Genomic DNA, 11147 nt, shown 5'->3' with positions numbered 1-11147 from the left:
TAACAACCCTACATTCAATTGTTGACAGCTGTATCCATAAAAATTCACTCTGTGGTTAAAAGATTTGAAATTTAAATTAATTTATCAAACTACTCTGGATTTGTACCAAACATGGTCAGAAGGTTGTTTATGATCTTAAGATTAGTATCCATAAGTAAATTTCTCCAGTCATGCTTCAATGATTCCCTAAATAATCAACCAATTTATTTCCCACAAAAAGGGGGGGGCGGCCCCCCAAGGCCCCCTCTCGATCAGCCTTTGCATACAGGTCTCATGTGGACAGTTGTCTTATTGGCAAAAATACCATGTCTCCTTTTTTATACATAGTCACCTTTAATTATTTTCCTTAATTATTCAATTCAACTTAAATTTTTATTCAACATTACAACTTATATACAGCTAAGAATTAATTTATACAGTGTAGGGGTTAAATGGGCCATTGCATTTACAAAATCCAATTTTGCAATTTCCCCCAAAAATAGATTATGACAATGCTGATTAAAAAACTTAACTAATGAACACATTACAAAGCCTTTTTAAGTTATTGTCAGAAGTGTTAAAAATCCCCTTTTTTTTATGAATAAAGCCCCATAAATCCAAAACTTAAAATCTGAAATTACAAAAAAAGTGAAAGGGAGCTTTCAATTATAGATATAAACAATTCACCAAAGTTTCATGGACATTGGTGAAAGCCTTTTTGAGTTATTTTTCGAAGTGTTGAAAATCACCCCTTTTTTTATGAATAAAGCCCCATAAATCCAAAACTTAAAATCTGAAATTAAAAAAAAAACGAACGGGAGCTTACGCCAATAGATATTAACAATTCACTTAAGTTTTATGGATATTGGTGAAGGTGTTTTTGAGTTATTTTCCGAAGTGTGGACGGACGGACGGATGGACGTACAGACCGACGGACAACGGTATACCATAATACATCCCGTCCCAGGCGTATAATAAAAACAGTCTAAAAATGACAAAAATTGTGAGAGTAAACAATTTGATTAACGATCATAAGTTAACACAGAAATGTAAAGTATAAAATCCCTAGATACCGTAAGGGACGACATCAAGAGTTCAATGAAGGATAAAAAACTTAATTCACATAGTTTTTTCACTGACCTTCTACCCCCCTCTTAACTTATTTTGGGAAAAATTGATTAACCCATATGGTTATCATGGTTATATATGTAAAAATCAACGTCGGATAACCAAATCTTGTAGCAGTTCAATCCCCCACCCCCAAACTATTTGAATTAAGTTTTTTATCTTACATTGATCTTTTGATGTCGTCCCTAAGAATCCATTGTTTTATCAGTCATGAATTAGAACAGTAGTCAGCAAAATTATTTATTCATGATATTGTTATTGATTTGGGAAAAAATCTCAAAAAATCTATTTTAGTAACAATTTCAATTTATATTTCAGTGAGGTTGTGCCGTCACCAGCAGGCATATTCTACTCTATCATGTCATCAGACAGCAAGAGACATTGTTGCATGTGCAACACCTGCAATGGGAAATTTGTGAACATAAAGACCTTTCGTTTACACTGCAAGAATGCACATGATGAACATATAAACAATTTGGCAGATGTGCAGAACTTCTCTGATGTAGACCACCTTTACAATTTGCAGAAAAGCCAGGAGAAAGATGTTTATCAGACACCACTTTTTGATGGATCTTCAAGAACAATATTTGACGCAATAGCAGAACATATGCTAATTTTTTCAACGAACAATGGCATGTCAAAAGCAGCTCTTACAGAGTGTTTACAGCATGAGAAACATATCCTTCCACAGCCTAACCTTCTTCCAGCAACCTATAAAGAAGCACTTAATATCATCAAGCCACTTCTGATGCCAATTATACAGTACAAATGCTGCATTAATGACTGCAAATGCTTCCCAATAAATGATGATGTCCGCAATTGCTCAGTGTGTAACGAACTGCTACATTACAAAGACAGTAATAGGTGTAGGAAAACTTACAACTACATGCCTGTTGTTCCTAGGATCAACCGCTGGTACGGTACAAAAAATCTTGCAAAACTTATACATGCAGATAAGGTGAAAATAAATGGCCAACTTAGTGACTATACTGATGGTAAAATATTCATAGATCAGATGAAACATGGTATTTTTAAAGATTCTGATGTATCTAGCTGTGTACCACTAGCTTTGTTCACAGATGGAGTTAATCCAAATAAAAACACTGCAGCCTTAAAATCGATGTGGCCTATCATTCTTACTTGGATAACTCTTCCACAGGATATCCGCTATGTCTTAGGTCCAATGATGTTATTGGGAATCGTACCAGGTCATGGACGTAAAGAACCAAAATCTCTTGACCCCTACATATCGATTCCAGTTGATGAACTACTTGTGAACATGGAATCAAAGATGTATGACTCCCATAAAGAGGCACCTGTAACTGTGAAGATAGCTTTGCTGCAGTACTTATGCGACATCCCTGCTTTTTCCAAGCTGCTGCATTTATCAGGCCAAGCTGCATTGAGATCCTGTGTGTTTTGTAAAGAAGATGGTGTCCGAAGCAACACACTGAACAAGACTTTACATGTATGTAATAGGCAATTTTTACCAGCAGATTCACCACTACGACTTGATAGTAAATCATTTCCACAAAGAGTGCAATAAACAGTACCAGACCTGAGTCTTTCACTAATGAGGAAGAAATGGCAGCAAGACGGGAGTTTGACCAAAAACCAAACAAAAATCAAAAGACAAATTTTCAAAAGCAAACTGGTGTAAAGGGTATCCATCCACTTACTTCACTACCATATTTTGATAGACTTAAACAGATGCAGACTGATGGCATGCACACTATCTCTGATGTCATCAGCAACATCCTAGACTTGATAAGTGGCAAGACAGACACCATTAAAGTTCGTAACTGTGAGAAACAATACCAACGATTTGAAGAGACATGGCCAAATATGAAGAGAAAGGCACCAGATGCACCTTGTGTCAATCCATCAAAGCAGCGCAAGAAAACTCAACTGCCAAAACCCAAATCTACTCCCACTAGTCTTGAAGAGGCACCTACAATACCAGAGGCACCATGGTCACTTTCCAAATTAAAAATTAAGGTTGCAGACAAAAGAGCTGGTTCAATAGAATACCCAAAAGGTTTTGACTACACTCCAGCTGATCACTTCACCCGACAATGGACTCTGAGAACCATGCATGGAAAGCAACAAGTAAGTAATTTCTTAAATTGTTATGTTTTAGAGGCATGTAACCTGTGGGATATTTTCAGGGTTTTTAAATTTTTGAAGCAAATTCATAATACTTTATACTCTCTTTTATAATAATATTTTTAAAATATTTGTAATAATTTTTTTTTCAAAATCACCAAAATCATTAAAATTCAAATCAAATATTGGTCCAAGATTAAATTACATAATTTCATGCCAGAATCACAGGTGAAGAGTTATCAATCTGAAAATTATTTTGAGTTTATCCAAATATTGCCATTGAAGCTAGACAAATCCTGGTGTTTTTCAATATATTCATTGATATTTGAAAAGTCGTTTTTTTTTAATCTCTCAAACATGTTAAATTTTTTGTTGTTGAAATTTCTTGATCATATTAGAATTGTGTAACGTACCTTTGTAGTAAATTTACCCTTTTTGTTGTTAAAATCTGAGAATCTGGCTTCTTAGAAATTTAAAGTCAAAGTGAGCTAGGATATATATATGTATTTTGAGATAAGATCCTTTACATATATATATCTAATTGTTTATAAATGGACCTGTATTGAGTCCATGATAATCTCTGCAACCTCATGTTTGTTAATTTAAGATAAAAAAAAAAACAAAAACAAAAACACCAGTGTTATTATTTTCAAATCAATATATTGATTCAAAGCTCCATAGTTATTTGATTAACAATTTTTTTTTTTATTATTATCTATTATATAAGTAGATACTGTCAATTAATTTGGTTAAAGATACGTATGTAATAAGTTTCTGAAAAGTAAAAAAAAAAGATTTGACATAAGTTCACACTTACATATCATCAGAACTTTGATCAGGAACAATTTAAAAAACTATAACAATGAGCCATAATAATTACATGGGGCAAGTTAGAAAGGTTTTTACAAATAAATCAAATGAATCATGGTAAGGATGGGTTTGTAGAGTAGAACATTAATAAATAGAATTTGAATATCAATGCATTCTGAATTTTTAAATTCTGTTTTAGTTTGTGACCTACAATGTAGCTGCCTGGTGTTTGAGAGGACTACTTGGACATCAACAGGAACAAACCCTTTTCCAACTGTTTACTGTTCTTAGTCGACTGGTTAAACCAACCTTCATGAAAGATGAAATACCATCATTGATAGCAGACACTCATCTTGCTGTGGCATTGCTTGAAAGGGATTTTCCACTCACTTTACAGGTAAAATAGGGTTACAGATCTGTACTTTAAAATATATAAAAAAAAGATGTGGTATGATTGCCAATGAGACAACTCTCCACAAGAGACCAAATGACACAGAAATTTACAACTAAGGCCTTCAGCAATAAGCAAAACCCATACCGCATAGTCAGCTATAAAAGGACACTACAGTCATGACAGTGTAAATGACAAATTCAATTGAGAAAACTAATGGTCTAATTTATGTACAAAATATGAATAGAATAAATTTGTAACACATCAACAAACAACAACCATTAAATTACAGGCTGCTGACTTGAGAAGGTACATACATACAGAATGTGGCAGGGTGAAACAGTGGGACAGTAGTGTTACAGTACAACATATTAAATAACTATAAAAATCTGTTTGAAATGGCTTAACTCATCAGATGGATACCATATGGGTACAAATTGAAATATACATCTAACAAATAAACACAGATTAGATGTGGCTGGGTACATATACATTTACATATATAATAATAATGACTTGGCAACCAAGGAGGACAGCCAATTTTATTGAAAATAGAACATGGTGGGAAAAATGAAAAGTATCTTTGTGATGAAGATGGCCTTTGGTGGGAGGATTTAACAGAGTTGTTTAGCTTTAGATATTATATTATTTTTGCTTATAATATGATTTATACCAAACATCTGAAACCTGTTACCGCAGAAAGTGTTTTTATTTATAAATTTGTGACATAAAATAACTTCTTATAGCTGACTATGTGGTATATGGGCTTTGCTCATTGTGGAAGGCTGTACATTTACCTATATTTGTTAATGTCTGTGTCATTTTCGTCTTTTGTAGATAGTTGTCTCATTGGCAATCATACCACATACTAGTAAATCCTTTTTTTTTATATATATTTTATGGGTTTGTTTATTAAACAAAATGATTTATCATGTTTATATGAAAATTATGTTCACAAAATGTATTGAAGTGGCCAGATAAGAATGGTGACCTTTGCTGATTAGGGCCTTATCGTAGGACTTCTAGTGTATGAGTCATATGATGTAATAAATGCAGGATCCCCCTTTTAATTAATTCAATTTAGTATAATTAACTCGTTCGAAGTTCCTGTTCTCTCTATAATTGCAGTAAATAATCAACATGTGTGTTTTGTAATATGCATTGACCTCTTTGGCATATGAAAACTTTACTTCTGGTGATACTAATTAGTTTCCAAATAACTTGAAAGATTGGAATAAATGTCAGCCTAACAGGTTCTAACTTTATTTTAAGAATCACTTTACACTTACAACAAATAATAATTATAATGTGTAGAAATTGTTTCTTGATTTGCAGAACTTGACCACCCACTTACTTCATCACATTCCTGAAGGCTATAATGATTTTGGGCCATTGTACGACAGATGGTTGTATCCATTAGAAAGAGCCAATAGTTGGATTACAAGACAGATCGTGCAACATGGTCATGAGGAGTCAACAGTTATGCAAACATATCGTGTAAGTTTTAAATTTATTTTTGTCAACAAGTGCTAAAAAACAATTTGATCATTAAAAAATTGCGGTATAAGGATAAAAAAAAGAAAATTATCGGCACAATATTTTGTCTTATAATAGGAATATAAATTTTCTGTTTTCTTATCATCTAAAATCATTGAAAATTGTCTTTGATAAAACTTTATATTCACTGCAGCAAGAATCACAAGAGGTTCCGCGTCCATGTTACTAAATATTTGATCAAGATAGTTGAATTATAAAGGAGTAGGTAAGGACTCATTTTGGCCTCAAATTTCAGTTTCATCTGACAAAAGATTTTGACCACTTTTTAAACATTTAAGGTGGTATTGGGAGTCTAAAATAGAAATGATAGAATTTGTTCATACTTTGCCAAAACGTAGTATCTATTGATATATGTTGAAAAATATAATAAAAATGATAGGTCACCGCACATTTTCTCAAGCTACAGGATGTGAAAAAATGACACATTTTGTATGGATTATACAGGAAAAAACACCATTTTGTGATTAAAAAGTAAACAAAATGATAGAATTGTTAAAAAAGGAAAAGATAGCTTTCAGACAATGCTCGGAGAATATCAAAGGAAAAGATAGGGTCACTGTACGTTTTTTTCAGCTAAAATACAAAATAGGAAAATTCCATGTAGAATCCTTTAGAAAATGCATTGTTTCAGAGCTATACCTCCCCTTAAAATGCCAATTTAAAAAAAAACAAAAAAACAAACAATATTAATCAACATTTTCAAAAATGTTAATATTTATAAGTTATATTCTTATAAATTGGTTCTTTTTAATGAAAATTCATATTAAATATCTGCATTCCTGCATCAAATTTTGCTAATTTGTTAGAAAATCTGGACCTTTGGTTCTCTGTTTTTAACAATCCAAGATGGAGGAAGACACCCATACTACCTTAAGTGTCTATTTCACTTGATTCAATTAGTAAATGTGAAAGATTTTTACTGATTTAGTAATTAAAATTGATCCGATTCAAGCTCAAATATGCAAAATTTCTCAAATATGCCAAAAAAGGTCACTTTTCAGATTGTTTTTGTCGAAATTGAAAGTGGCCACATCCGTGTTCATCCACAACCTCTATATATGTTATGTATTATCATAAAATACAACTTACATTTCAATATTAGGGATGAACATGAATGCGGCGCGGCCACTTTCTATTTAAAAGGGAAACCTTCAAAAATTTAACTAAAATGATAGAATTTTGAAGTTTTCAGTAATTTAGCATGACTTAATGGTGCCACAACATGATATATGTCAATTGTATTGTCAAAAACAGCCAATTTTTATGTAGCAGAAGCATTCAACTGTCCAATAAATAACTTAAAGTTTACATTTTAACAATTTTGTAAAACTGTTATATTTTGGGGCCAAAAAGGTGTCTTACCAGACCTACTCCTTTTTAAGCCCAAGCCTAGGTGGGACCTTTAAAATTCATACTTTTAACTATTGAGATTTGATAAATTTGATAATCCACAAGTAACTATGTAGAAATCTGTTTCTTTATATGAAAAAAATAATTTTCATTAACACCTGTTTGTATATTTTGATTCATTCATGTAGGTCAATCCTGTTTGGTATGCAGTTGCCTTAGCATTGACACATTCTCATTTCCATTTTCCACTGCCCCCTCAGTCAAGGTTTATTGACTTTGAAAATTTGACTAAGTTAACATGTATTTGATTGGGATTAGGTCAGTTCAATGGGAACCATTAGTTGTAGGCCAATGTAAATTGGTATTCAATTGCATAAGCATTTGTACATCTAATTTCCATTGAGAATATTTGTCCATGCCCCCTCAGTCATTGTCTAACAACTTGTAAACTCTTGCTAAGTTCAAATTTATAAGTTTCTGATTAGATCAGTATAGAGGAACTACTTATGTGAAGTCAATGATAATTAGTAAGCAATCATTTCAATGGAGATTATATTTGCCCCTCCCCCCCCTTTTCCCACCTCTTCATGGTTCATTGACTTAGTTAACAAGTTTATGTTTGTTGAAAGGGACAACAGTTAATAAAAAGTCAATGGTATTTGGTATGCAGTTGTATTCGCATTGGCACATCTCATTTACATGGAGATTCTTAAGCCATTTACCTCAGTCATAGTTCGTCGACTTTGAATATTTGCATAACTTATGTAAAAGTATTGCTATTTTAGTTTCGACATTTGCATAATGGTAATCAAAATTAAACTAGAGGCTCTAAAGAGCCTGTGTCGCTCACCTTGGTCTATGTGAATATTAAACAAAGGAATCAGATGGATTCATGAAAAAATTGTGTTTTGGTGATGGTGATATGTTTGTACATCTTTTCTTGCTGCTTACAATTATCACTTGGCCCAGTATTTTCTGTGGAAAATGTTACCGGTAGTAAAAATTTACAAATTTATGAAAATTGTTTAAAATTGACTTTAAAGGACAATAACTCTTTAGGGACCCAATTGACCATTTTGGTCATGTTGACTTATTTGTAAATCTTACTTTGCTGAACATTATTGCTGTTTACAGTTTATCTCTATCTATAATAATATTCATGATAATAACCAAAAACAGCAAAATTTCCTTAAAATTACCAATTCAGGGACAGCAACCCAACAGGTTCTCTAATTCATCTAAAAATTTCAGGGCAAATAGAACTTGACCTGATAAACAATTTTACCTCATGTCAGATTTGCTCTAAATGCTTTGGTTTTTGATTTATAAGCCAAAAACTGCGTTTTACCCCTTTGTTATATCTTTAGCCATGGCGGCCATCTTGGTTGGTTTGGCGGGTCACGCCACACATTTTTTAACTTAGATACCCCTAAGATAATTGTGGCCAAGTTTGAATTAATTTGGCCCAGCAGTTTCAGAGGAGAAGATTTTTGTAAAAGATATATAAAATTTACGAAAAATGGTTAAAAATTGTCTTTAAAGGGCAATAACTCCTAAAGGGGTCAACTGACCATTTTGGTCATGAGACTTATTTGTAAATCTTACTTTGCTGAACATTATTGCTGTTTACAGTTTATCTCTATCTATAATAATATTCAAGATAATAACCAAAAACAGCAAAATTTCCCTAAAATTACCAATTCAGGGGCAGCAACCCAACAACGGGTTGTCTGATTCATCTGAAAATTTTTCAGCAGATAGATCTTGACTTGATAAACAAATGTACCCGATGTCAGATTTGCTCTAAATGCTTTGGTTTTTGAGTTATAAGCCAAAAACTGCATTTTACCCCTATGTTCTATTTTTAGCCATGGCGGCCATCTTGGTTGGTTTGGCGGGTCACGCCACACATTTTTTAAACTAGATACCCCAATGATGATTGTGGCCAAGTTTGGTCTAATTTGGCCCAGTAGTTTCAGAGGAGAAGATTTTTGTAAAAGTTAACGACGACGACGCCGGACGCCAAGTGATGAGAAAAGCTCACTTGGCCCTTCGGGCCAGGTGAGCTAAAAAAGGCGAGACATATCTCATTGATAATAGTTTATTTAAAGATGTCCTGCATTTTATTATTAATTTTCTTTTTCTTTCAGATTTATGATTGGAGTGTGTTTAATTTATTAAGCGGTACAGTTAAACAAGAAACAACTGATAGGCAGACATCACTTCGACGAATTGTCAAGAAGATATGCAATTCAGAAGAAGACTTGCTAAAAACCAACAAACATTCAAGTAAGACAATGCTTCCAACTGATCACATCAAAATAATCAAGGAAAGGTATTGCAAAATATTCAGCAATTCTGACATTGAAATGTGCGACATTGATCCAGTTGTAGAATCAATACAAACAACAACAAGATACGACAAAACCAAAAGAAAGGACATTTTCTTTGCCACAGAGTCCCATCAAATTTCAGCAAGATCATGTGATTTTATAATTCATACAAGAGATCCTTCAAAGGTTTTTGGCAAAATAAAAAAATTGTACAGACATTCATTTAGGAACAATGTGTACACCTGGGTACTGCTGGATCGTTTTCCATTAGCAGAACAATGTGGACTATTTTGGTTTTCTGAAAACAAGACTTTAATGACAAATCTTTGCCTGTTGAGTGACATAAGCGATCCACTTGTTTCTGCTGTCGAAGAGGACAATCGTTAGTTTTTGAATGTATGATTAAATTAGTGATAACATCTATCGTACATAAGGATCACCACACATAAGAATTTTAGGATGTGCCTGTGCCTAATATGCAGGATACCTTTGTGTTTTTAAAACTTCCTAGATAAAATAAATAAATTTTTCATGGACTGTATAAAGTGTGCACTTGCTTTCACAGTCATGACAGTGTAGGATATCTGTAGTTTTAAATTTTCCTAAATTAATGAATAATTTTGATGGGAACAACTTTAAATTGATATAAGCCTCTTGATGTATACATTAACAGTTTAAAATTTATTCAGATATTTCTAAATGAAATGAATAACTTTTTGTGGCAATCAAAATGTATGCCTGTACCTTGTGCTGGGTACTTTTGCTGTTTCAAATTTTCTTAATTTAAATACTTCATTTTTATAATTGAATAAGATATATCTGTCTCTTGTGTGGGGTACTTTTTGATATTATTTTTTCCTGATCATATAAACTACCGGTATATGTAAATAACAAAAGATAATAAAAACACCTTCTCAACACTTTATTTTTTAAGGGGAAATTGCATGAATCTCTATGTATGAAATAAGACCATTTGTTTTTCTGAGAGCTGTTTAATAATAATAACAAATATCTTTGTTATGCCTTATTGATATTGATTATTAATAAAAGAATAGCGTGTATTTCTATTTAAATGCATGACTTAGCAGAAGTTGAAGTGAATTAATTTATTTAATAAAATTCCATTTTGAAATTAATAGAATTTGAAGAATTTGTGGAAACTATTCATATCCTGGATTTGCTTTGTGCTGTATTTTAACTGTTTTAAATTTTAACACAAATTTTGTTTAGTTTAAAGAGTAAATGTGTGTATATCTGTTTTATTATCTGTTTTATTATATATATAGTTTTAAGTTTTGTGTTATATATATTATATCACTATTTATAATATTGAGTTTGTGCTGGAAATAAATTATTTGATCTATATATATACATCTCTTATTTTACACATCTAGAAATTAAGGTGGTACCTAACACTACAGGGAGATAACTCTGTAAAATCAGCTAAACGTTTTAATTACGTTGTGTTGTTAAGGGTATATTAAGCTTCTCAA

At 32.3% G+C, this 11147-nt stretch overlaps 1 protein-coding gene across 1 annotated transcript; it reads left to right on the top strand.

Moving 5' to 3' along the window:
• Positions 1 to 2645: 2645 nt before the first annotated feature.
• On the top strand, positions 2646 to 10897 carry LOC134700048 (uncharacterized). Its single transcript, XM_063561431.1, has 4 exons — positions 2646 to 3216; positions 4223 to 4420; positions 5750 to 5911; positions 9472 to 10897. The coding sequence occupies exons 1-4, from the start codon at positions 2692 to 2694 to the stop codon at positions 10039 to 10041; spliced, it is 1455 nt and encodes a 484-aa protein (XP_063417501.1). The 5' UTR covers positions 2646 to 2691; the 3' UTR covers positions 10042 to 10897.
• Positions 10898 to 11147: the final 250 nt, after the last annotated feature.

The sequence above is a fragment of the Mytilus trossulus genome, unplaced genomic scaffold, assembly GCF_036588685.1.
Source record: "Mytilus trossulus isolate FHL-02 unplaced genomic scaffold, PNRI_Mtr1.1.1.hap1 h1tg000110l__unscaffolded, whole genome shotgun sequence".
Lineage (NCBI taxonomy): Eukaryota > Metazoa > Mollusca > Bivalvia > Mytilida > Mytilidae > Mytilus > Mytilus trossulus.
Note: the sequence above shows the minus strand (reverse complement) of the source record. Positions and strands in the feature narration are given on the sequence as shown.